The sequence below is a fragment of the Mya arenaria genome, chromosome 6, assembly GCF_026914265.1.
Source record: "Mya arenaria isolate MELC-2E11 chromosome 6, ASM2691426v1".
NCBI lineage: Eukaryota > Metazoa > Mollusca > Bivalvia > Myida > Myidae > Mya > Mya arenaria.
Genome location: NC_069127.1, coordinates 68,048,723 through 68,075,913, shown reverse-complemented (window position 1 = coordinate 68,075,913; position 27,191 = coordinate 68,048,723). Strand labels below are relative to the sequence as shown.

At 34.1% G+C, this 27,191-nt stretch overlaps 2 protein-coding genes across 4 annotated transcripts in view; both read right to left on the bottom strand.

Annotated features, from left to right (window-relative positions):
- Positions 1–60: 60 nt before the first annotated feature.
- On the bottom strand, positions 61–4,664 carry LOC128237991 (serine protease inhibitor dipetalogastin-like). Its single transcript, XM_052953566.1, has 4 exons — positions 4,605–4,664; positions 1,218–1,363; positions 537–650; positions 61–140 (listed from the first exon to the last, which is right to left on the bottom strand). The coding sequence occupies exons 1-4, from the start codon at positions 4,662–4,664 to the stop codon at positions 107–109; spliced, it is 354 nt and encodes a 117-aa protein (XP_052809526.1). The 3' UTR covers positions 61–106.
- A 1,697-nt stretch (positions 4,665–6,361) lies between these two features.
- The window catches only part of LOC128236509 (uncharacterized), a 27,531-nt gene continuing 6,701 nt past the window's right edge, over positions 6,362–27,191 (bottom strand). Inside the window, exons 2-21 of one of the 3 annotated variants that reach the window (XM_052951400.1) lie at positions 23,487–23,523; positions 23,104–23,141; positions 22,200–22,302; positions 18,805–18,942; positions 18,276–18,605; positions 17,933–17,995; positions 17,470–17,526; positions 17,307–17,363; positions 16,727–16,804; positions 15,875–15,984; positions 15,560–15,599; positions 12,535–12,597; positions 11,200–11,273; positions 10,487–10,582; positions 10,126–10,156; positions 9,527–9,570; positions 9,135–9,258; positions 8,687–8,746; positions 7,375–7,533; positions 6,362–7,133 (exon numbers count right to left, since the gene is read on the bottom strand). In XM_052951400.1, coding sequence (XP_052807360.1) covers positions 7,087–7,133; positions 7,375–7,533; positions 8,687–8,746; positions 9,135–9,258; positions 9,527–9,570; positions 10,126–10,156; positions 10,487–10,582; positions 11,200–11,273; positions 12,535–12,597; positions 15,560–15,599; positions 15,875–15,984; positions 16,727–16,804; positions 17,307–17,363; positions 17,470–17,526; positions 17,933–17,995; positions 18,276–18,605; positions 18,805–18,942; positions 22,200–22,302; positions 23,104–23,141; positions 23,487–23,523 — 1,749 coding nt within the window. In that variant the 3' untranslated portion in view covers positions 6,362–7,086. The remainder of the gene's footprint in view (positions 7,134–7,374; positions 7,534–8,686; positions 8,747–9,134; positions 9,259–9,526; positions 9,571–10,125; positions 10,157–10,486; positions 10,583–11,199; positions 11,274–12,534; positions 12,598–15,559; positions 15,600–15,874; positions 15,985–16,726; positions 16,805–17,306; positions 17,364–17,469; positions 17,527–17,932; positions 17,996–18,275; positions 18,606–18,804; positions 18,943–22,199; positions 22,303–23,103; positions 23,142–23,486; positions 23,524–27,191) is intronic. The other 2 variants (XM_052951401.1, XM_052951402.1) reach the window with 2 other exon arrangements.

The window sequence follows — 27,191 nt, the reverse complement described above, 5'->3', positions numbered from 1 at the left end:
GAGGGCTCTATACGTGTCATAATGGTATGGGTTGAAACAAAACAATAACAACTATGCAGTATTTTATTCATGACAATGCATGACAGGAAATGCCAGTACGTCATATCTAACAGGGCCCTGTACTTGCGAAGCTCGCTCCCCTGAAATATATTTAACATAATTACTCAAACAACCGTACCACTGTGTTTATGAAACGATGTACTGGTATCTTACAGAGACAGCGGCATTGTACGTGGTGTAAATAAATGTATTGCATGACCCTGCCGCAATAGTTTGTTAACGATGCCGGTTATTATAACCATAGGAGATCGAATCGATCAGGGTCGGGTGCTCTTCCTTACAATAAGATACACTTGCAAATAAAACACAAAGTTGTTTACATTATCATTTCTGACCAAGTCATCCACCAATGAGGATAAATACTGGAGAATTCATTGAAATTCGTAAATGACAATTGAACTCTTATCAAGTTTCAATAAAAATGGATGAACGACGAAATAAAAGAATGGGGAATTAAACAAGAAATGACGACATACTTGCACTTCATAAGGCATGCGTTATCATAGGTGACACCATCATTTCCGCACACTGGTGCTAGATTTTTGGGGCATTTGCACGGGCATTCTCCTGTTGAAAGCAGGGCAACCTTACTGAAATAAAAAATAATGCAAAAGTGTAAAAACATTAATCAAAACACAATGTTATGTTTATGACGATAACATATGGACAGAAACGAAACACAGAGTCTAGCTCTGACCTAGCTCATAAAACTTCTACAGTGATATTCATTTCAAATATGCTGTGTACGTAATGAATCGTGTGTTTGAGATGTCATTTAAATGAGATTGACCTATGACAAACGTCTAGCTGTACGTATAACCGCCGGCGCCATTTGACGCAGTGGTAATAGTGAGTATTATTCTAGTTAACCCAACGTCATAATAAGACCACGCCCTAGAGTATCATCGTGCCAACAAAAGTAGTAGTTAAATTGATTATTCAGCAGTCTTTGCAATGGAGCAGATTTGAAAAGAGCATACTTTTAAAACAGAAAAAATAAAACAAAGTTGTGTATCATTTCAAAGGGAAATCTTTTCTCTACGCTTAGTTAGTTGAAATATTATATTTAAGTTAAATCCTCCTAGTTATGCTTTTCATACACGCACACTTTCAAAAGATCATATTATATAATAACTATTATTATTATATGTACTTACGCGCAATCTAGGGCACACTTATTTCCATAGGTTTTGCCATCTGCTCCGCAGACTGGATCCCAGTTATAATTGCACACACAACCTGGGCTTTCTGCGTCAACAGCTACACAGTTTTCAAAAGAATACGAAACAAATTGTAACAAAATCTAGATTCGGCAATAACTGAATCCTAGGTGGTAAGGCTCATTCTGACAGCGACCATGTTAGATTTAATAAACATTTAAAATACATACAGAGTTGTATTTATATCGGTTTTCGGTTTGTTTTCATTGATTTTCAAGTAAGTAAGATATCGAACTGATATCAAAATTATTTATGTGATACAAGCGCTTGAATACTTTATGCGAAAATTTATGATTAAAGAGTTCAAATGCGTGTAACTTTCACATTGCAGTTTTTCTGGTCATTTCAGGAAAATGAACTACTAGTTAACTCTTCGAATTTTGAGAGTGGACGTCAGAAATCGGAGAGATTTTTTAAAAGTAAAAGTAGAATTTTATTTAGCAAGACATGATATTTTATGTCTTATTTCATTATAACATTGTGTTCATTTAATATTAAATAAAGCCGCACACTGACCTGCCGACACCGCTACCACAAGTAGAACAATTGAGATTACGGAGTTCATTTTGTCTGAAAGAGACCGCATACAAAAATAAATAATCTGATTTATATGTTCATATTTAATAACAGTTCAATGTATTTCTTACCAAAATACAACTATGATAAACCTCTTATGCAGTTAATTCCAATCTAATAGCCAGCATATGACATAGTATTGTTAAATAATGGCACGAAGCCAAAGAACAAAACAACACTTCTATATACATACAAATAAACTAAAATAGTTAAATGAATAAATACGAACTTTTTCAGCTACAAGTTGAATAACTAATTCTCGTCCACCCGGTGTTTTTTATATAGCCCAGTTGAACCGAGTGTACATCTGTGACAAAGGGATGTCAGAAAAATATGTGCCCATGGACGCGATCTCTCGACCAACATGTCCAAAATAGGCCTTGAACTTATCGTTATGACAGTTCTCATGTCGCTTGAGGCGAAACAATCATGGCAAATCCGCCATCTGGTTGCATTTGAGTGCTGAACAAATACTTGTATGCAAAGTATCCCCGTCACAAAATAGGTATACATGTACTAGTAATACAGTCGAAATTGAAATTGCGTTTGCAATAATTTTATACAACAAGTATGCGTTATAAGGTCTTGCATTCTGCCCGCGATATGTACGCAATGCTGCAATACTTTAAGATATACTATTGCCGAACATGATCCCCCTAGATACAGGCTATAACAGTCTATATTTAAAGTCGGGTAAATGATAGCAAGAACATTAGAATATATTCAACAAAATCGCATTTAAACTCGATGGATTGGTTAAACATATTTTACAAGTACTTACTAAAGTATGCCTGTCAGAAATATTTTACCTAAAACACAACACAATTTATGAAACAACACAAATATATATGAACACGCTGGGTTTTTATAATGCTTTCTTTAAATGTTCTTTATTTGTTCCCAGTTTTGGTACAATGATGCTTTTTATTATGAAACTCTATGATCACACAGTTTAAAAGTTTGAAAAGTTTTTGTATTAGGTGCTCTGAATTGTATTCCTCCGCCTGCAGATAGAGTTGGGATCTATAATCATAGAAGTACTTATGGTTTACCTATTAGTTTATTATTATTTGTTTTATTGTTAAGTTTCCTCAAATTAATGCATACTTTGATAAGATTTACCTTTTGCGTTTTTTCTTTATTTAGGATTGTTGGGATAAGAGTGAGGTTTGTGCACTAAAACTGGTTTTAACCCCCAGTAATTTACATTTTACCGACCGTTCCAAGGCGGTACCTAACAATTCTTGATAAACATCCCTAGTTTTTTATATATAGTATGTATGCACTGTGCTGTTTGTGGAGTTTTGTGCTGTTCTTCCATGTTTCTTGTTTGTGATATTTTGGTTTATATGTTGTATGTCTTTGGCGTTTACCCAGTGCCATTAAACCGGGTTTATGTTTAAACTTTTTGCTACTGAGCTTGTTTCTGTAGTTTTTCGCATAAATATATTCATTTTACAATAGCTGTGGCCAATGTTAACATGCATTCTGTCCTACGGTTTGTGCAAAGGTGCGACATTGAAGTGACAATATGAAAACAACATTCGTTTGAGTAGATGTTTTCAGTTGATGCAAATTGAACAACAAGGAACAAAGCATTATATATAATTTTTTTCATAGACGTGCACTTTCTGTTAATTCCTTTCCCTCTGTTTAGCATTTTTAGGATCAAATCTTAAAGATGCTTGTAACTTAGTATAATACAAGTTTTTAATTTGAACGGAAAAATGCAATAAAATGTTGACGACATTCCTGCCAAAAGACAAAAAGTAGTTCAAGACCCTGATTCCAAGACATCTTTTGACCAAAGTTGTAGCATAAGATATTATATGATGTGTTAACTCTTTTTGCAAAGTAATCAATTTAATCGTTGTCGAATATGGAAGTCATTTTGTGTCTAAGTTTTCGTATTTTTGTCTGACATTATGAATTTGATCTACTTTAAATATACATTGAAAGTATTAATTTAATACTTAGATGAACATACATAGTTTTTTATATATAGTATATATGCATTGTGTTGTTTGTGTAGTTTTGCGCTATTCTTCAGTGTTTTCTGTTTGTGAGGCATCTCTGAGACCGTCGATGCATCTCTGACGTAATTGCCGCAACGTTTCCATTCGCGTACATGTTTCTCATATACGCTAAAATGGCGCCAACATAGCTTAAAATAGAATAAGTTAAGTCGAGGAATCCCAAATGCGGATGTCGTTCTTTAGGGGTCTTCACATCCTACGAAACGCGGGTACCGTGACAACTGGGACGTTATTTGTTAACCTGTTTCTGACGTCAATGTCAAAGATACCTCCGGAACTCCGAAATCGCTGAAGTTGGGACCGGTCTTATTCAATAGATCTCTCGACTCCCTACGTCACATGACCGACGGGGTTTCACTGACGTTATTGCCTCACCGGTTCTATTCGCGTACAAATTCTTTTTATACGCTTGTGCCAAAATACTTTACAATCGGGTATTTAATGTCAACATTATCGAAGCATCCACGCGCATGCGGATTTTGGGATAGGTGTTGTTTTTTGGGGGGTCTTTACACCCTACCTAACGCAACCGTCGGGGAGCATGGGACGCTTTATGTTTAGCAGTTTTAAACGTCACAAATTGCCCTTTACGTTACTTTTAAACGGGTTTACAATACCTACTAAAGGGAGGTTAATTTTGAAAATATCTCCGGAACTATGAATGCGCCGAGGTTGGGACCGGTCATTTTCCTTGGGGTTCTCAATTCCCTACGTAACGCGACCGTCGTGGCATCTCTGACGTTATTGCCGCACCGGTTCTATTCGCGTACATGTTTCTATCCGCTATACTGGCGCTAAATGAGGGTAGTTATCGTGGAAGATATCTCAGCATCCACGCTCGTGGGATCGTTTTTTTTCGTTAAGCAGCTCATTTCCTTTTGTAAACGGAGCTCCTTTGGATGTTATTTTTTCATCGGTCTCTAACGTCGCAAAGTGCCTCCTAGACATTACGTTTTAACGGGTTCTGCCATACTTTTTAATGGGAACTTTATGTCGAAGATATCTCCGGAATCATGAATGCGCCTTAAAAAAATTAAAAAAATGTATTAATGTTAAAAAATAACAGATGTTCACGATCGTTTGTTGTAAAGGGTTTCTTATTCCAATAACTTTCGCCATTTCTGCTTATATATAATGTTTTATTAAAAACCATCAGTCACTGATGTACATATCATTTAACGGTGTATCAGTATTTAATTTTCTGCTTAAATCTAATGATCATTTTTGATGTTTTGTAAAGGATATTGTAAAAAAATGTGAATTTCCCCTTTTTCGGGCAAATTATGAGTGGCTATTTCTTACATACTTACCAAATTATTGCATGTTTCTCAGATTTCTTTTTCATAACAACTTAAAGCATGTGTGCATATAGGCATTGTAAGTGAATTTGTCTATTTTGATATGATGTTCAGAAGTTTTTTGCCATTTCGAGTTCATTTTCTGAATGTGTCAGTAGTTAATTTTTTTAATAACTTACATGTCCGGTTTATCTTATTTTAACAACAATTTTTGCCTTTAAGTTTAAGGTTAGTTGAGCAAAGTACCGGCTTTGGATGTTGTTTTTTTTAAAAGTTTTTGGCATGACATAACTTCATTTATTTATTTCATAACCTTTGAAAGTGTTATTTTTTTCTCCATTGTCTCCATCTCCATTGTAGACAATTTTGATATTTTCAGCTTTTTGCAATATTCCATGACCTGTCTTACCTGACAAATGAAATTTTGTTGACACTTTAATGGTTTGAAGTTTTGATAAAAACATTTCAATGTGGTGCATGTTATTCCAATCAATAAAAAGGGGGATCTATAGTTTGCTTATTCTTTGGCTGAGATGCTGAAGATGGAAAAGAGCAGAAATTTGCTTCTTTTCCAGTTTGTCACTGAAACTCATGTCAGTTTCCTTTATGATTTAAACAATTTCTGTAATTTAAGATGGATTCCAGAATATTATTTCCTGAAATGATAAGATAGTCTTACATTCATGTAGGACTTCGATAGTTTAGTGTTTATTTCTTGGTTTTGATGCCTGACGGCCCCATATTATTTTGTTATCGTTCGAAATAATACTATTTATTTAAATTATTCACCAAAATGCCTAACAGATAAAGATATGGCAAATTTTGTTTCTTTTTAAAACTGATATCGGAAGTTAAATGACCGACTGTTCAATAATTTTAGGTCCAAACAGCGTTTTTGCCACACCTGTATCAGTATATCTTTTACATATTCTTCCTCCTCTTCAAATGAAACCCTTTCATATGATACCAAATTTATAAAGGGTCACTATGGATCAAACTTGACATTTCTGTACATCGAATACCTTAGAAATTGAAATTCAGTGGTGTCATCCTGTCAAAGTCAGTTAAATAAATGCGTCACCACATGATAAAAACTAGCGAGGAAACTTAAAACTTTACGATTCAAGTAATATTGTAAAAATAACAAGGAAACTATTTGGTATGATTTAATAGAAGGTTACATATTTTGTGTAGGCCCAAGTAATATGAATGAAAGAAATGGATTTGAATCCCGATATGTATATAAGTAGTAATTAATTGACTCGAGTTTGTCGAAAAAACTTAGTAATTACTGAGTAACTAACGAAAATCATTTCATCACTTCACATCCTTTCTAGGTTAAAAAATAAATGTTTTCCTCTTTTAAAACCATGTTCTTCCAATGTATATATTGATGACATGAAATATGAGAAACAGAGCAAGAAATTACTTTTCTTTTCATTTCATGGCCTTGTTAATGGAGTTAAAATAATTTAGAAAAAAAATATATTATGACACATAACATAAATCAAAATAAAAAGGAACCAATATTTGATCTCCTTAAAATTTGCAATATACACAGTATTAAAGTAGTGTTAGATAAACTTATCCGATAAAACATGAATGTTTTCCTTAAACATGTTAACAAATGTACAAACATAACAAGATACGGTGTCCAATCAAAGCTAATTTCCAGCTTTTTTTTACAAATATTTAAGGGAGTATTGTGAAGCATATTTTTAGCTTCCAAAGTTCTTGCAGGTATCACCATCAAATAAAGTTTGAAGCATTTATGTCATTGTTACTCGATTTTGGAGTTAAGCAGCACTTATCATGAAGGTGATCGCTAGCAAAATGTTAAAACATATCGACAAACAGTGATTTGTTTCAGCAGAGTACACGACAGTCCTTGTTTGATCAGCACAAAGAAGTAATGTTTTCAAGGTCTTCTTCATCATCGTCTTCTGAAAAACAAACGCAAATCAATAAAATATCATAGGTACAATTGAAATTCATGTATTAGAACTATAATTTATATGGGCAATATGGTACGTTGTATGTTTATGCATCCCATCACACAATTTGTAACCAAGCGTTTTAAAGGCTAAACAAGTACAGCGTATTGCATAGATGATGCATGTTGACTACACATTTACTCTAATTAAATTGATAATTGAAATACGTTATAATCAGGTATGACCAAACCTTGTTTGATACCGTTTTCGCGCACACCCCGCTGCTCCTTAAGAACTTCCACGTGTTGCTCTAAGACCTTGTGTTTCTTCAGAAGATCACTTAACATTTGATTAACCGTCTTTATCATACTCTCAGGAATTTGAGTGTCTGTTGCAACGGATGCAGATTCTGTATAATGGTACAAGTCTTTTTAATTACACACAGAAAGTTTCCAATATAAAACTATAAATAATGATAGTATACGTATTAAATTAATGGATGTCAGATTTCCTGAAGCTCTATCTAATTGTCATTTTTACCAACGTTATGTTTTGATTATCGAGTTGATCAAAATGTTTGTTAATAAGCACACAACCGAAGTTTCTAACAAGGAGATTGTTCGCGGCTTAAGCGAGAGTCAGTACTTATCGAACTTTCATTATTTTGCAATTGAAAACTGCTTACTGAGTTTCAATTATTTTGAACATTATATATGGACATTGCTTTTAACTCGCAAGTGTACTGCTAGTGTTAAGTTAATTACATGAAACCCGATATTGGCTGAGGATATATTGAATATTTGTAAAAGGTAAAGTAAGGCAGAGGCTTTTAGTCAAAACATATTAAATGTTCTGCTTAGTAACGTATAACCTTATATTCCCCTATGTTCCTCACCGTGATTCATTTGAGATTCTTTGACTTTCTTTCTATTTTACGTTGAAATATTATAATTGTTTTTAAATAAAGTGGCATTTCGTTTTGCGGTACTAAAGTCTGCAAGCCTGCATCCTACGAACTAAAAATGCAAATTAACTCACATGTTGCCATTGACCAGTGATTACCTTTATAGTGTTGGTGATCAGTATGCCAAATATTAAGGTCTCATCCAATGTTGTTTGGAAAAATGTATATGCACTCTAACTCTAAAACTGCTTAGTCTAGGACCATCCTTTTCCACAATACCAAAAGAATGCTTTGAACGAAGACCATGCAACTTGAGTGTTAACCATGACACAGATATAGCTATAGTTTACTCTCAACAGAGTTACGTTGTTTAAGTACTATACCAATACATTTTCCCTTTTGATTTAAGATTAGTAGAGTGAACGCCACAGGCATTGTCAATGCATTTTGTCTAAAACAGGGGTGCCCAAGTGGCATAAGGTTTTACAGAAGCTTGTTTCGAATGCATTCAATACAACCTTGTTCTTATTTACGATTCTAAAACTGTAAAATTTGTCTTTATCAGATTCAATCTTAATGAATGTAACACGGCTGTGAACCAAAAAATCGTTTTCATTCCAAAAATGTGTCTTATTTTTAATAAAGAAACCGTACATACCAGATGAAGTTGATTTGCGATTACTTGTATGTTTTCTCTTTGGTATGTCAATGACTTCAACTAGAAAATGCAAGCAATGTTTACATTCATTTTAACTAATTCAAATATTTCTTGTTATAGTGATATTGGTTTAATCTAAAGCACCTTTCCTGTGTAAAAAACAAGTGATAGTGCCCTATTCGTACATCCCCAAGAACCTTCTGATGATGAGCAAAAATCAGAATATTTGCATCTATATAGAAGTGTTTTTGGAAACCTTCTGGATTTTACCAGTGACTTAGTGAATAATCATACATGTTCCCGAGCTCTTAGGGAACAGCGGACAGTAATACTCCTTGACCAATATAGCGTTAAGAACACATCCAGTCAGTTAATTGGTCACATAACCCACCTATGTCTCTTAGTGATAATATTTGTTTAGTTAACACTATCTCGTTATGACACTTACCACAACTCTTAGGAATAAGGTTCCCAGCCTCATCATCACACTGATAGTATTCCTCGTCCTGTTCATCGTCTTTGGGTTTTATGACACGAATAATTTCCCCCTTTTGAAAAGATCGATGTCCCTGCTGCAATGTTTAAGATGCTAGTTGTTGAAACCTTTGGACAAATATTTTAATTAAAACATGTAATACGCATTATATAGCTATGAAAATAAAGTGGTGACAAGGTATAAATATCAAAAGACTACTCATCATTTTTTCTTAACAATGTTACATCGCAAGGTTCTATTTTTGAGGTATTTATATATAAGAAATAACCTTCAACAATGCATCGAGAGTAGCTTTGTAAAATGATGGTAACAACGTTGTAATATTTCATAAATGAACTACTTACGTAGATAGCATCACGGTCTTCTACAGAATAAACATAAATGGTTTCTGAAAACGAGAGAAATTTTTACCAGTGAGGAAACATGTTGATAATGTGTTTCAGCTCCAATAAACAATCTTCAAGCATTATGTTCCTAAGGATCTTTACATACATGTACCGTGAATAAGTCATGACAATTCCTATGAAAACTGTAATATTTCCTTATATATACATTCATAAAAAATCGAAATGAATCGGAAACATAAATATATTCTTTATAAATTATAACAACATCTGAACTAATATTTGTCTAGTTGAGAACCAACACACAAGGGCAATCTCCAAGCAGTATCGGAATTGTACTGTTTTCTAAGGACAAATTACCGCTTTGTGGGGGTTGGCACAAGCACTAAGTTTATACAACCTTTTAGCAGTTCCTTGGTTTTGTTCTGTTTTCAAGGGGAACTAACCGCTTCGTGGAGTTGACCACAGGCACCAGTATCATACAACATCCGAGCAATATCGGAGTTGTACTGTTCTCATGGGGCAAATAGCTGCCTCTAGGAGTATGACATTAAAATATAATATCATACAAAATTGAAAGCATATTTCATAGTACTTACCTCTTTTGACATTCATTAGGTCAGTGTCTTCCTGCAATAAATACATATATATTCTTAGGCCAGTAACAATAAGACTAATATATTCTTTGCATCGGTCTTTTAATATTTTGCATAAAGTTTGCTAAGCACCACCAAATAATACAACTTTAATGTCCTCATAAATCGTTCAAATATTGCAAAATAGTGGACGAGCCATACTGATACACGTTAAGCATGCCCATTTTTAATGAAATTAGATTCAAATGGGATTCTAGCCGATGATATTCGTTGGCGATTATTGAACAAAATATCCTTCTAGAACAACCGATTGTTGACAAACTGATAGAATGTTCCTTAAAAATGACCTGACTTTAACACGTACATATTCGTCCTGCTCCTTCATAGGCATTGACTCAACTCTGTCCTTTGAAATACGCATTGGCAGTCGTGGCGGCACTTTCGGCAGCGATGTAGAGTACTGAAAAACATATGACATTATATAAGATATATCTATATACTCAACGTGATATTATTGGACTTTCACATATAGGATTTCTTCGTAAACGCTAATCTACCTTAATTTGCTTTACAATAATTATGGTTTATGCTTCACTTAAAGATTATGTACATACTCTTGAGGTTCAAATGAGTTGTTGCTTCACTTAACGTCTATCTACATAATCTTGTCTTTTAAATAAGATATTGTTTCACTTAACGTGTATCTGCATACTCTTGACTTTCAAATAAGATATTGCTTCAATTAACGTGTATCTACATAATCTGGACTTTCAAATAAGATATTGTTTTACTTAACGTGTATCTGCATACTCTTGACTTTCAAATAAGATATTGCTTCACCTAATGTGTATGTACATACTCTTGACTTTCAAATAAGATATTACTTCACTTAACGTTTTTCTATGAAACGTATTGCTTCTCTTAAAATGTTGCTTCACGTAACGCTTATCTATATAACATGTTTTGCACATGGTTCGACATTTACCAACTGATGCATGTGGACAGTCAGTGCTCAAGATAGGTGTTGTTACATATGATATCACATGAATCAAACAAATGAGAGTGAGTGCATAAAACCTGTGTTGCAATGTCATTCGTTCCTTCCACCAACGCTCTATCCAGACAAAGATACGGTATGTCATTTGCAGTTTCTGAAGAAAAACAATAGAGAGGATATAAAAAAATGATCTCATAGAAAAATATTGTTCGCCACTCGTGGAAAATGGTTTTTCTATGATCATTCGTGTAAGAAAATATGGAATTACCTTAAAATCAACATATTTTCTTTGTTTTAGAAGATTTATTTGAACAAATACTAAACAATTTGCAAATACTGCATACCAAATGATGCAAAAAAATACGTGTCTGCATACCGCGCAAACCAACCTCTTTGTTGCCAATTTTTCTGTACACCCCCCTGAATATTGCATACCAAAAAATGAGAGGTGAATGTCGTCTTTTAATGCAATTTACATTCCATTTCACCTTTTCGATAATCTATAAATTATAATAAAATTATTGTAAAAAAAAACACAATATTTCTGAGCCTGTCAATGATGTAATATCTATTTTTTTATTTCAGAGAACGACTACACTTGATCAAATGTTAAGAGATTTAAAGTTGGTAGATAGTCGAAGGATGGGAAACCAATGCACAGTTCACAGACACATTTATAGGGTGGTACTGTAAGTATAGTTAACCTAAAAGGAAAAGTGCGCTCTGTGTGGAGCAATTTCACCCAGTCTTTACAAAAAAATAACCTTTATCTTTAGGAAAAAATTATGTAACTCTATATCATAACATAGGGAAAATATTTTGAAACATTCTTAACAATTGTTCAGCATATGTTTCAGTATTACTGCACTAACTTGTGAGCTGTTTATCTCAGAAATCCAATGTGATCGACTGGCCGGGGCAAAAAACAGCTATATTGTCCCAGATAGTTTTAAAACATTAATATAATATAATTATTACTGTTTTGTAAATTTAAGATAAGCGGATCAATTCCGAATACTCAATGTCAAAGCCATATAATGAAGTCGCATAATAGTCAAAACAGAAATGTGAAGCAGCACTACCCGTGTCATGACCTCTCAAGAATATATTTCGTCAAACCAAGATTTGAAAAGAAATCATTCAAAGAAAAGAAGAATAAAAGGAAGTCAAGCTGGTGAGACAGTTATTTTCAGTCACATTTATTCGCTTTTTCCTATAAAACTTGTTTTAAAATAATTCATTTGAAATATAAATACTACAGCCTCGTATGAAAATATATGTTTTAAAGATAAGATGCACATTGAATAAGTACTTTCAAATTCATCATTTTATCAAACAAAAGCGAATTTCTTTATAATTCAATTCATTTATGTTTCGTGAAGAGAACATGCAGACTAGTTGTCTTTTTTACGAACCCACGCGGTCTTTGATTTCCGTCTGAAATTGCTGTTGTTCGTGAACTGATTCTTTGTAACTTGCTATATAAAATATACAGAAGTCAGTTATACATATAAAGCTTAATCGAATGAAATAATAATAATGTCATTATTTTCAATAAATGAAAGTTTAATGAACAGGTTCCCTAAAATGTTAACATCATAGTCGTTTTAAATAGCACCAATCGGCTTTGTATGAAATTTTTCACAATGTCTTATTACTCGCCATAGACATAATTAAAAAACTAATGATTTCCCCAAGAAAGATTTTTATCAAACGAAAGGGAACCTTCTTATTTGTATATCGGTATAAGTTAAATAAATCTATATTTTTTTCTTTTATGATAAATTTACAAAAAATGAATGGTTTTTAAGTACCTCGCCGTTTCACTGCCAATTGATTCTATGTTATGATCGACTTTGATAAAACACAACGAAATATAAATTTCCTAGTTTTATAACGGTGTACAAACTGTAAAAATAGCATTTTAATAACACAATCATTAAGATTTTCGTAAGGGCACTCCCGTTTTTTATAAAATGCACCGGTAGTGTAAGCGGTCAATTATTGTCGAGTTTTAATAAAGAGCTTTTTGAAACTCGCCTAACAGTTAGCTTAATATAGGTGCAAAAATTGTGAAAGTACCGGTTTAGATAGTTAAGTTATGACGATTTTCGTAAAGGCACTCAAGTTCTCACACAAACCTTTCCTACTCTCGGATCACAATGATAACGATTGAATCAGTGTGTTATCAGTGATCAAATCATTGGAGACTGACATTTGATTTAATCCTTGGTTTCTTCTCCCTCAGTCCTACCCTCGGATCACAATGAAAGTTAAAACAGCGAATGCCTTCGAGTTAACATTGAGCAAAATAAAGGATCTTGGGGCCATCATATCAATGTACGTCTCGTTCTGTCGCATTTTCCAATTGCTATTTATGAGAGGATATATAAAATATTTCTAGATTTGTCAGCTAGGCCAAAGTATATCTGATTTTGCAAGGAAAATGTTCAACTTAATTTGTGACACTTATACATAAGTATAAGATATTATTGAAAAAGGTCCAAGACTTCATATCTTAGGAAGCCTTTGGTCGTGCGTTCAACCATCACATTTAAAACACACAACGTTGGAGAAGTTGATAAAAAATACATTTTTGCCAAACGTACACAGAAACTTCATATGTTAGGTTAAAACAAGGAATGGAATAATCTGTTCCACGATATTTAAATACGATTTTCTGAAATCAAAACGCTAATAAATCCTCATGCAATTGACATATTGTTTATTATTTTTAACCTTATTTACTTAAACAGATGATTTTTTATTTATCATACTATAATGCGAGCAGAAATACTAATATCTTTAAATTGAAGGTCTTAAATTCTGATAATACTGAAAACTGAAAAAACAAGCATGTCATAATCTAATGTAAATTTACAAAAAATGTGGATAGCATTATCCTTTCCGGTATAAAGGATTTTGATTGTCCATTCAGAATCACTTTAGTCCGAAATATCAGGGTTATGGTATAGAAAAATACATGTTTTAATTAAATGGTAAAATGTCTTTTAACTTTGTATGTTAATTACTGTTATCATAGATTACGTAGAGGATAATTGTTTGTTTCAGTGAAATATCGTAATACCTTTCACCGAGTGAGCACTTCAAGAGAGGCGAAGAGTGGCGTGAACAACTTTTCTTTTGGTGTTCAAGAGGTGAAATATACTGCGATCTTACACTGCAACAAACATAATATGCCAAAAACGGATTTCAAATGACAGTTATTGTAGTTTGTCAAGAAAGCGCGCCAAACTGTATGCGAACGTAACATAATTTCGGAAATGACGGCGTTGGCTTTGTGTATCAGCCCAGTTCGCACTGACGTTTGTTTTGGAAATGAGAGCGGGCTAAATTTTCAAAACAATGAAAATATCAAAAATATCAAAAAGTTATTTCACTGTTTAACAGCGAAATATCATTTTTATTTCACTGATCAATCTCTTTAAACCACCGGAAAGCATATAATAAATCCGAATTAAAAGACCTTGAATCGCCTTTAGAAATTGTAATCCATATTGTAAAAATAACAAGACCACATTCAATCTGCTATAAAGCGGCCTGGTGTATTAATTACAATGTGATTGGCCTAATTATTTCGATGAAAGATCTAACTGTCGTTCACGATCAATATAAAAATGTCACGAGTGTTACTGAAGATGGATTTGAATAATAGGGTCATCATTGGAAGCTGTGTCGCATAATAGTTCGTTCACTCAGCCCAAAGGTCAATGTCATGCATCTTAATACGGATTTCATTATTACAAAACCTATTTGTCTCACAACCAAATCTATGTCACTATTTGTGTCCTGTACAACACTCATGCTCTGAGCTATAAGGCAAGGTCACTTTTGTTTGTTTTTGGTGTTAAATGCAGCCTTAATAAGGTCTACACGCGTTTCTGTGTCTTAGTCATACAAAAACCTTGTTTCTATTGCGGATATCTCAATCAAACTTTCATAATAGTAGCGTGCAACAGAGAGATGTGTGACGCATAACATTGAGATTGGTGGTTAGTCACGTTTTAGGTCAGTGCAGTGTATTAGGGATTTCATAGCAACACGGTGTTCCTCAGCTTCGTATAATGTTATAAATGTTTATACGAGATTTCAATACAATATCACAGAATAGTAGTATACCCTTTGAGGAATGAATCTGATGTCAAACTACAACTAAAATTTAGTTGTGCTCAATTGTCTCACGCTATGTTCATTGGAGTCTACTCTTGATTTCTGGATTTCAAGGCCCATTTGGCATTTACCAAGATTAGCATTGCAATTAAGGTGCAGTTGTGGCTCGTTTTTATTCAAAATTGCTATATATATATTTTTTCAGATGGCTATATCCATGGTAACTCTTGTTACACTTGTTAAATGTTTCATTCAAAGTTATGTAACATGTAAATGAATAATGATCAAATCCTAAAAGGAAAACTCTACCTGTGTCGGCGATATCCACCTCGGCATCTTCGTTTACTTCCTGAAAAAGTGCCTGTCATTTTTAAACCGCAGAATTCGCATATTGTATATATGTATTCTTCCATTTCTATCACTATGAAATACAAGACTATAAAGAATAAAATAGCTGGCAGTTTTTTTCATCAAATGATACTAACTGTGTTCTAAAACAAAAAAGAACGCTACGAAAAAAGTTAATTAAAACAAAACAAAAACGATTATGTCATGCGACTCGTGATGCTACAAGCAAGGACAAAAATACTAAACCTCAGTCTAACACAAGATACGACCGATTACCTTCTTCCGAAAGTCGGTGGTCTTATATAAGCTATCTTCGTCAGAAACCACATCATAAACATGTTCTTCAGACTCTAGTCTTTGCATGACTGGTGTAATGTAATACTTTCCTTCAGGTGTTTAACATAAAAAGGAAGATTTTTTTTTTGTTGATAATAATTCTAATCGCTAAACACATTGAAAGAATTCTTAAAAGATACAGTTATGATAGATCCGATTTTGCTGAGTCTTAAATTTATCTGGTGAAGAAAAATTGTCAATGAGCCTGTTTGTTTAAATCATCACCATCTATGGTTCGTTTATTTTCTCATTTTTTTCTGATAGTGTCTAGACCAACAGGGATTGACGTCATAGGTAAAGAGAAACTTGATAGTCAATAATGTTGAGTCTGTAAGTTCGTACATTTTCTAGAGGACTCACAATAATAGAATAAAAACTACAGGGAAAAGCCCCTTTTAGAAACCCTGTTTAGAGGCATACGGTAAACGCCGAAAAGACATTGGACGAGAGACACGAACGTACAAACAAAACAAATTGACCTCATACGCATTAAAATATCGGTATCAATCGATACTTGAAATTTATCAGGCTTTTAAGGTAGTAATTCAAATATTTGTTAAGCATAATACTATTTAGAATTAGAAGGAACTGAAAAAATGTATATTTTGAGAAAAAAATGAACTATTAAACCATTCCGACATTTATATAAGTCGTATTATTGATTGGATAAGAGGTTTAACCATTCTATCATAAAGAATTTAAAAAGAATGCTGCCTTTTTCTCAGTGAATAAATAACATTTGTAGACGGTGATAATACCATTTTATGTTAGCTGCATCGAGTTAAATCTTACCTTGTGTGCTTGGTTGATTACCCAATTTATATAACGGTGTAACTGACGAATGTGGCCTTTGTTGTTTTTTGCCGTTGCCTATAAATACAAGTAATTTGAGGGGAATTCGAAAAGTAATAATCACGGATAGTTATGAGTTTCATCACGCATCAAGCACTGTTATCAAAAAAAATTAATACATATAATCACACGTAACTTGTCTAGTTTATAATTTATAGGAAAGGGCCGTTTAAAGGTTAATTTAGGGCATAGTGTTAAAACACTAGATAGGCTCATTCAAAATTGCCGATCGAGATAAAGATGGCGTATTAACACATGCACAATAAGTTAATTTTAGGTCCGATATCCTCCAGTGCAACATGGCATTCCTGATTTGATAGTCTGTAATATTTTGGCAAAGAAAATATTGATAATGTAAAAAATTCTGACAAAACAGTCATTTAAAAGATTTTTCTCAACTTCTTAAAGCACACCAGACATATAGCAAAGGATGCATGTTTAGCCTTGCAAAGTAATATACTTCAAAACTATTGATGTATATATATATACATATGTATTGTAATTGAAAATTGAAAAATACCTTGAGTAGGATTTCTCTCCTTTACAGAATTGGATACCGGGTGCATTCCCTTCACTTCTGTAATATAATAAAAATTCAAACGCTTTAATATTTGGCTTCCACACCAACGTTTGTATTGGTTATTTTTCAGGGCAAAATTATACACAGATTCGGTTTTAAATACCTGTTTTAGGATTTCTCTCTTTTACAGATTTGGATCGCGAGTGTGTTCCCTTTAATTCTGTAATACAGTAGAAATCAATATCTATATATAAAGATATATATGAACAATCTCGTCAAGAATACATTGTCGCTATGTATTCCTGTATTTTGCTTTGTTAAAATTGAAGCATATGAAGTAATGATGGAAAGAGATTCATGATTATCTTAATATGTTTGATGCAATCATATTACTGTTTAACATTTGCTTTGATTATTAAAGTGATTTCAATGGAATACCAGTGTTTGCAGCAAAATCAGATGCATATATTATAAGGACACATTGAAGTTTTTATAATTCCATATTTAAGATTGTTCATGATGGGAATTGATATACATTCGACAAAATGTATTTTTTTTGTTTTTTAACACATTTTGATCGTTTTCTAACATTTTAAATAAGTCTAGAATAATAAGTACGTCCATACCTGTTTTAGGAACATGTGATCGTGTCAGATACGATATAGAATCTTTTGATCTTTCGGGGATCTCTGTTAAGATCAAAACAACCTCGTTATTCGTAATGTTTAAAAATAGTTATAAGAAAAAAGAGTATTTATTATTATTTTTTTGCTCGCCGTTTCGTGTTAAAACAGTTATGAAAAGTTAGGAAAGCTTGTATGAACCTAATTCATTTAACGACAATCTCATTTTCAGATATTTAACAAAACATTACACTTATAGTTCACGTTGGTTGGTAGCCATTAATGCGAAAAGCTTCACAGCAAGCACATATAATAGAAGGTTGTGATATAAATGCCGCATACGTACGGTTCAACCCTTCAAGTAGGATATCTCCTGCATCACTCATACCGCTAGTGAAAAGAGCTGCAACTAATTCAGTGTACCACTTGGGATGCTTCCCAGATACCCTTTTCAATAACAGATCTGTTGCCGCTATGGAACCACGGTTGTTTGCCTCACATGTAATCTCCTCTACGTCTTCTTGAATGAGAACGTCACGAGAAAGAAGCGCGGGTGTTATCTCACATGGATTTATGATTTGTCTAAGCTGGGGAGTCATAATCTCAATATACCGTCTTTCATTAGTATCATCGTGAACAGAGTCTCCATGAAGTTTTTGTCGCAGTGCAATATATTCTGCAGGGAATATAATTATCGACAATAAAAACAAAACCGAAAAACATCCAGCCGAAGAAGTTAATTTTATGAAGTACACATTCATATGCTGAAAATTTATTTCATATATCAACAATCTCCGTCCCATTTTTTTGTTATCTTAATTTATTTCTTATGACACCATACTAAAGAAAGCCGTGGAAAGGAATTTGCTACTCACTGGTTCCTTCCAAAGCTGTCATAAATTCCCGCCAAATTCCTCGATCACGTGACTGTTTTATGGCGTCGAGCAGAACTCCCGAAGCAACAGCTCTGTCAATCTCGCTAATGTTCTTGATTTTGTCACTTAGGATGGGATCTAGATAAATATCGTTGTTTTCCTGTTATTACACTACAGTGAGTTGCCGTGTACATAATATAGCGCTTTAAATACCAAACTAAGTACATATACAGATAAAGTGTCATTGACAAATCAATGATTTACACATTCTAAAAGAGATGTCATTCGGAAGCAAATCATAGACAGTTGCATACGGAACGAAAATAGTAGTATTGGTCTGATTGAGACTTGGCGTTGGTGGTATTTACCACACTGTCAACGCCGCCCGGCATCGGCCTAAACTTATACCTTGATACCTTGATACCTTGATACCTTGATCTTCGGGATAAAGGCTAAGCAGCCTGTAACTCCCAGTCTCTACATGGTCTTCTTAGTATGTTTATAACTGGCACATGCGTGGATCTGGTGCTGTATTCCCTACCACTCCAATGTTTTTCAAGTTTACTCTTAAAGTCATTCACATTCGTGGCGTTAACAACCCAGTCTGGTAGTGCGTTCCAGTTGTTCACAACGCGTAACCCGAAAGAGCACTTCCGAATATTCAGTCTGCTTCTCTTTTTAGTGAGCCTCAAGTTGTGTCCCCTGGTTCTATCTGATGTGTTAAGTGGTAGAAGTCTTTCTTGGTCGACCTTGTTCTTTCCTGTGAGGATCATGTCACCCCTTTCTCGTCTGTAGTGCATTGATGGCAGCTTCATTTCTTTAAGTCTTCTTTCGTATGGTAATTCCCTCAGTTGTGAACACATTTTTGTGGCCCTGCGCTGAACCTTCTCTATCCTGTCTGTGTCTCCAGCATACTGGTGTATCCTTGCCGAGTTTCCGTACTCTAGGATTGGACGTACCATTGTCGTGTATAACTTTTTGATGATCATTTTGTCTCTGCTGATAAAAGTTCTTTTTATTAGTCCAAGTGTACGATTTGCCTTTTTCACAGATTCATCAATGTGCTGGTGAAAAGATAGCTTGTTGTCCACGTGTACCCCCAGGTCTTTCTCGATCACCGATTCCTTGAGATCTCTATGCACACCATCATTGTCATTCATGTGATACACAGTTCTTACGTTGTTATGGCCCAGATGCATCACGCTACATTTGTTGGTATTAAACTTGAGTTGCCAATTGTCAGACCACTTTGATAAATTGTCAATGTCTTTCTGTAGTTCTACCCTATCCTCGGTTGTTGTTGCTTTGCCATACATTTTAGTGTCATCAGCGAAGATACGCACTACACTTCTTACAGCGTTTGGCAGGTCGTTTATGAAGATGACGAACAAGACCGGGCCTAGGACGCTGCCCTGGGGGATCCCGCTGGTTACGTCAGCCCAGTTAGAAAGATTTCCATTAACAGACACTCGCTGAGTACGATTGTTCAGGAAGTTGGTTATCCAGGTCTTCACTTCTCCCTTGATGCCGTAGCTTTCAAGTTTGTTAACAAGGCGTTGGTGCGGCACAGTATCAAAGGCTTTTTTGAAGTCTAGGTACACTACGTCCAGTGGATCACCGTTGTCAAGCATTTCCGTCCATTCGTCGAGGCACGTAATGAGCTGAGTCATGCACGATCTCCCCGGTACAAACCCATGCTGCTCGTCACAGAAAAGATTATTGTCAACCATGTGTTTCATCATTTGCTCTCTGATAATTGCCTCAAGCACTTTACAGAGGACAGATGTCAGACTCACTGGCCGGTAGTTTCCTGGCTGACTGCGGTCACCTTTCTTGAAGATCGGCGTTATTTGTCCCTGTTTCCATTGGCTTGGAAGCATCCCCGATGTAATGGATTTCATGTAGATCATCTTCAGTGGTTCAGTGATGTATGGTGCAATCTCTTTCAGGACCCTGGGATGCAAACCATCAGGACCCGCCGATTTGCTCACCTTGAGCTTCTTCAGATGCTTCCCAACAATATCCTCTGTAATGGTAATACTGGATAATTCAACATTACATCTACTTTCAACTGTTGGGACACGTTCAGTGTTTTCTTTCGTAAAAACGCTACAAAAGAAGTCATTCAATATCTCAGCCTTGTCCTCGTCATCACCCCTCATAACACCTTCACTATCTTGTAAGTCACTAACTCCGCTCTTAACTGTTGATCTGGTCTTGGTATATCTCCAAAAGGCTTTTGGGTTGAGTTTTGCTTCATACGCCAGTGATTCTTCGAACGTCTTTCTAAGGTTCCTTGTGTAACTTCTCAACTTATTCCTTGTCTTACAGTATAGTTCATAGTCATGCAAATCTTGAGTCTCAGTGTACTTTTGCCATGCACGTTGTTTGGCTTTCACTTGTTTCATCGCTGATCTGTCCATATAAATCTGACGTTTCTTTTTTGCATGTCCACCAGTGTGGGTTGGAATGTGTTCATTTATTGCCTCGGTAATAATGACATTAACTCTATCCCATGATTCTTGTGTGTCTTTCGTCGATAGTTCTTGCTTCCAGTCTGTGTTTGCCATTGAAGCTCGCATATCGGCATAGTTCCCTTTGTCGTATTTGAATTTCCGTGTTTTGCTTGAAGAGAGCTCTTGCTGGCAAATGTAGTCAAAAACTATAGTACAATGGTCACTATTGCCAAGGGGTGCTAATATACGCATGTCTCTGATCACATTTTCTTCTGCAGTCAGCACAAGATCGAGAAGTGACGGTCTCTGCGTGCCACGGTATCTGGTTGGTTCTTCTACATGTTGTACAAGGAAACAGTCTTTCAAACTCTCCAAGAACTGGTCGCACTCAGAACCTTCCCTATCAGTGGATGTGCAAGTGTCCCAATTCACGTTCGGGTAGTTAAAGTCACCAACAATAACAAGATGCTTAAAGTTTTTGTCTATGTTTATGTTTATTATACAAATGAGTCCGGCCCATACAAAATATAATAAAATCGGTATACTCTAAATATGAAGGCTGTTTTAATAGTTTGTCTGGATAATTAAAAATTAATACTTAATAATCAAATATAAAAATGCATTCTGAAAGAGAGATCATTCGTACTTAGGTAAGAAAAAGTCCAATTTTGATTGATACTGCTCATTGATGGCAATTGTATGTGAAACCCTACCATCTCGTAATCCCGATTTTCGAGTGTTTCTTTTCACGGTCGGGACATAACAGATAATGTCAGCTTTAGCGAATGGTACATGCATTATGGAAACGAGATGCCAGGCCTGAAAGAACTAGAAATGCTATGGTGACCCCTTATACCGCAAGAACAGAAAAATCGACATTTGGGTCGAATATGCTGCAAGTTGATTTGAGAAAAAATATAATATATTGACAATATTTACCGATAGAGGGCATGTAGGGCAGAACTTGTTTGGGTTCTAGACGGGTAATTATATCTGGCTCAAATACTCCGACAAGCATTTCATATTTTGGTGTCTCTTCTCCCTTTTAACAAAAACGTTGTAATCATGAAAACTGTTTTAATGGCCTGTAACATTGTCACACATTGTACAATTTGTTAGAAGAACTATTTCACCTTCTTCGAAAAAATATTTTACTGGCTCATGGTACAAGTATTGCAAATAGTTATTAGTAGTAAGTAAGTAGAAAGCTCGTAACATTCATAGAAACAACAGAAAAGTGTTAAAGTTTATAACACATTTGGGTTCAAAAATAGAAGGCAGAATTATTTGGCATTGCAGCTTAAATTACTATCAATACAATGCATTTTATCACGTGACAATACAAAAGGTGCGTAAATTTTGAAACGGAGTTTCCCATTCGTGCTGATGAGGATTTCTTGAACATTGTTTTATGGCGATAATTTACAATATTCAAAAGGGGAACTGTTAAAAATATCAACTTGTCAAATATTTAACATTGCTTAAATGGGTCATTTTCTTACCAATCTATATTAGAGTATTTTTGATATATTGCTCCTATAAAGGTTCCTTGTATTTTGGCACCAACGAGAACAACTTTTATATTGAACTATTTCATATATCAAACTCCACACATCGGTTACTACCCTTTATAAAACAATACAATAAAATTGCAAAGGGAACTTGCTATATAGAAATTTCTTATCTATTGAGTTGCAGCTTTCAAAAAAGTTGATTACCACAATTATATCCGGTTCGCGATGAAAATAAAGGTGCGATGCCACGAACAAACAACAGTTTTTTACATATTCAAAAAATAAGGTGCGGTTAATCCGCGGAACGAAACATCATAAAATAAAGTTACCTTGTATCCAAGACTAGCAGCAACATGTCCGTCTTCAACTGTTCGAAAAGAAAACACAAATACTTTGCTCAAAGAAATGAAATTGATACCCGATTCTTTTTAGTGTTGTTCGTACTAAACAGTTTATTGTTGGTCGATATAATTTTTAGACATTTTACAACAAACAATCGTTTGTAATAAACTCGACAGTTTCTCGGTCGACATCTACAAAGTAAATGATCACCCACAGTTCGAGGCACTGAAGATGAAACGATTGTAAGAAGATACCGAGCTGGTGATACAAACTGGAGAATGTTAGTCGGTATTGTTTTTCTTTTAATAACTTTCAATATTACGACAGCTGCTTGATACAGAGAAACATAAAACATGAAAGCAAAACTTACCATGGTTATCGAAGACTGCATTTGTAGTTTTCTTAGCCTGAAACACAAAATGTGTCTGTCATCATCAAAACAGAGCATTAAACAATTGCACCATGGAATCTTACACATCTATCAATAACAGCAACATGTTTCATTCAAGTAGTATTTCAAAAGTCTATGATATACATGTAGTATAAGCCTCTTGAATTGGACGCAATGAACATATGGAATTAAATATATGGTATTATATAAACATTTCGCATGTCTGTGTATGATTGCATTACACAAGAAAAAACACTCGGATTGTATATGATTGAAATATTTGCAAAATATATCACTGACTTCATGCCGATTGCATAACATATGGATTACGGATATCGTGATTGTTGTAACGTAGCTACCACAGTCTGTTGAAATGAAAGTTGTTAATGTGTAATTCATTGAAATAATTGACTTTATATTTCCATAAAATTTTCAAAAGCATCCATATTTAACGAAATGGTGTAAAATATGTTACGAAAAACATACATTCTCAACTCTTGTTTTGTGAAAAACACCCTTTGATATTCATTCAAGATGTCTTGGAAAGAAATATCCTTACAATGTTCACGTACATACGTAGCTGTATTTACCCGAGTTGAGTATCAAATACAATATACAGCGAACAAGGGATGATCTGGACAGGATAAACACTGGCATGTTCTTAACCACATAATAAGCTAAGTGCTTGTCAGGAAAATCTCTACATGTAGATGGACAATAAAAGTTGTCATTCGATATGTAAACATCCAAATGTTTAGGAAGTTTGATTGTATAGAAATGTTGATCGATAACATTTGTTTTATGTTTAATTCATTACTGATATTAGTTTAGTATAGAATGCAGGTAGCAGGTCATCTTGCTAGGCAGAAAAACACACGACAAACTATTGCTACGGTATAACTGTTGCACGGGCTGTTCTGACCCACGGAGCATTGCAATCAGTGTGGAGCGAACTCATATCAACAAAGTAACAGTGAATGATCTATGAAGCATTGCGTTTCGTTTGGTCATCCGCTGATAGACAGTATCTCGTCATCGGGGTTAAGAATTGATTTGGACTGTGCTGGAAACAACCGGGACAAGCACTGTGCCGTAAAGGTTCTGAAACTCTCAAAACATCGGCATTGATCTGGGTTTGCAGAGACGAGGATAGAGTGGCATATAGCTGGTCATATTGCTTCGAACGCTCTGAAATGTGTTCTTTGCTGAAACTAAAGTCACTGATACCATACGGCAGATCCGATATAAACACCAAATTCTTGACAGTTCTAAATTGCAATGCATTTTGTAAGATAGACAATACGTGGAGCCATGTTAGGCTAAGGTGGCACACGCCCCATGAGATTCGGTGTTTATCTAAACGTTAATGGTGGGTGATAACTTCTTCACAATACTTTTTCCCCTTATACCTATGTGATACACAAGTAAAAGGACATAAATACATGATTACAATCTTCAAACAATAAATGATTTTAATATTGATTATGCTCGGAAACTAAAGACGGCTAAAACCCAAATTGAAATCAAGTTTTGCACCTTTTTACTCACATTATCTCATTTTTGCATACACTAGTTATAGAATACGTTATACAAAGCTTTAATATGCAAGTATTATTAGTATACAGATAAGTGGAAAATAAAAAAAAATACTGTGTATTTTAACGAGGTGATAAAATGGAATTATTTTGAAAAAGGAGCGAACAGATAATTATTTGTTTTATATACTATTTATAACAAGTAAATTTCAATTTATCCATACTATTATTTTATTTGAAAATAGAAACATATATCAATATTGCAATAAAGATTTGAAAATTGCGTTCGTGTCATCAAAATCATATATCGTTTGACGTCATTTGGGTTATCCCACCTAACTTGCCTCCATGTTATTGAAAAGAGGTCTATAAACTAAAATGAAATCTTAAATATGAAGAACAGACTCCCTGACAAATATCATAATACAAATATTTTGTTTAAATTAAAATGAATAAAAAGTAAAATGCAAAAACTCAACAAACTTCTGAAGGAAGTCTCATACATAATTACTGTATACACATTTTTGAAGCATTTGGAATTGACTGACTGTTTCTATCAAATGAAAACAAATAAATAAGTAAGGAAACACATATTGAGATCCTGTACACATGCTCTACCGTATACATTGAACTTTACTTTATATGTACAACCCAAAATGCAATCCCAATTTACGACATTACATAAGGTTGTTTTTTACCAAGTTTCATCCCTAAAGGCCTACTTTATTGTAAAATAAAGTTATTGAACATTCACCTTTTTACATTGACCCTAAAGATCTAAAAGGCAATCACAACATGTGTGCTCATTTTCTTTAATAATGACCTTGACCATACAAAAAAACCGAAACTAATACCAAGTTACATCTTCACTTAAGCTTCCTACACGTCAAGTGGTATCACTTTACATCAATTAAAGCTAAAATCATTGAGCGGATACCATCTGTTTGATGCTCGCCCTTATAGTACATCCCCCGACCAACTCAACTTATCTTTTTTCCAATACACGTGGTGATATTTATATTATATACGAATAGTAATTAATAGTATAAATTACAATACTGTACTAAGCAGGTTAGCGTTTTACTTTGGCAATGAATACAATTATACAGTGCAAAAAGCATTATGTCTCGTACATGTTTTAAAACGATAATTAATCGTAAGAGCACGGTTGGAAAGAAATCTGATATGATAACATCATAGTGTTTTACTTTTTTCTTTCTTCTTCATTTTCATTGATTTTAGATACCTTAACATTACGCTTTACAAGCAAAAACAGTGTTCATGCGAATAGAATAGTTCTGCCGCCAAAACAAAGGATCACAATGGAAATAAGAGTTTTCTCTTTTTTGTGTAATTCTTGGGTCGGTGTGCTTGTCATTTTTATATTTATAATATCATGTATGTATTATGTTTTATTTACTTTACATGTTTTATTTTTGTTGTCCATGGATGTGCATTCCTTACTGAAATAAATCTTTCTATCTATGGTAACCTAGTTTAAGTAGGTAGTTTAGATAGCCTAGTTTAGGTAGCCTAGTTATTTAACACTATTTAGCATCATTTTAATCGCCATTTACAATACAATTTATAAGGCTGACCTAATTAGGACGAAAATGTAACATTAGTTTACATTTGAAAAAAACATGTGTGTGGCAATTCTATGATTAATTACTGAATACGGAGGTGTGGTTAAAGTATGTTGTCAGATTTCAGCAGTTTTAGAATTGAAATTAAATGTTAAGTTTTATAGCAAAAAAATAAACTTAATCCAAAATTCACTCTTACTCCAAAATAAGATTTACCACAATTAATACAAATGTTTTAATATACCGGAAAGGATAAATAAATATCAATAACAATGGTTCTTATAAAGGATACTGTGCTTTATTTGAAAGATAGGTGAAGAAAACACGGTAATTCTACTGTATGAGAGATAGCTGATCACTGTAAATCTTTAAGGACTCACCAATCGTTTAATATGTGTGCGTTTTCAGCCATTAAATACACGGTTACAATCTTGTTATCAATAATTAATATTTTCCATGAATGCATTATTTAGTAATAAGATGAACGTTTATAGCTCAAAATTTATGTTTGATATACATGCGTATGTATTGATTTTAAATACGAATGTATACCAACCTAGGCA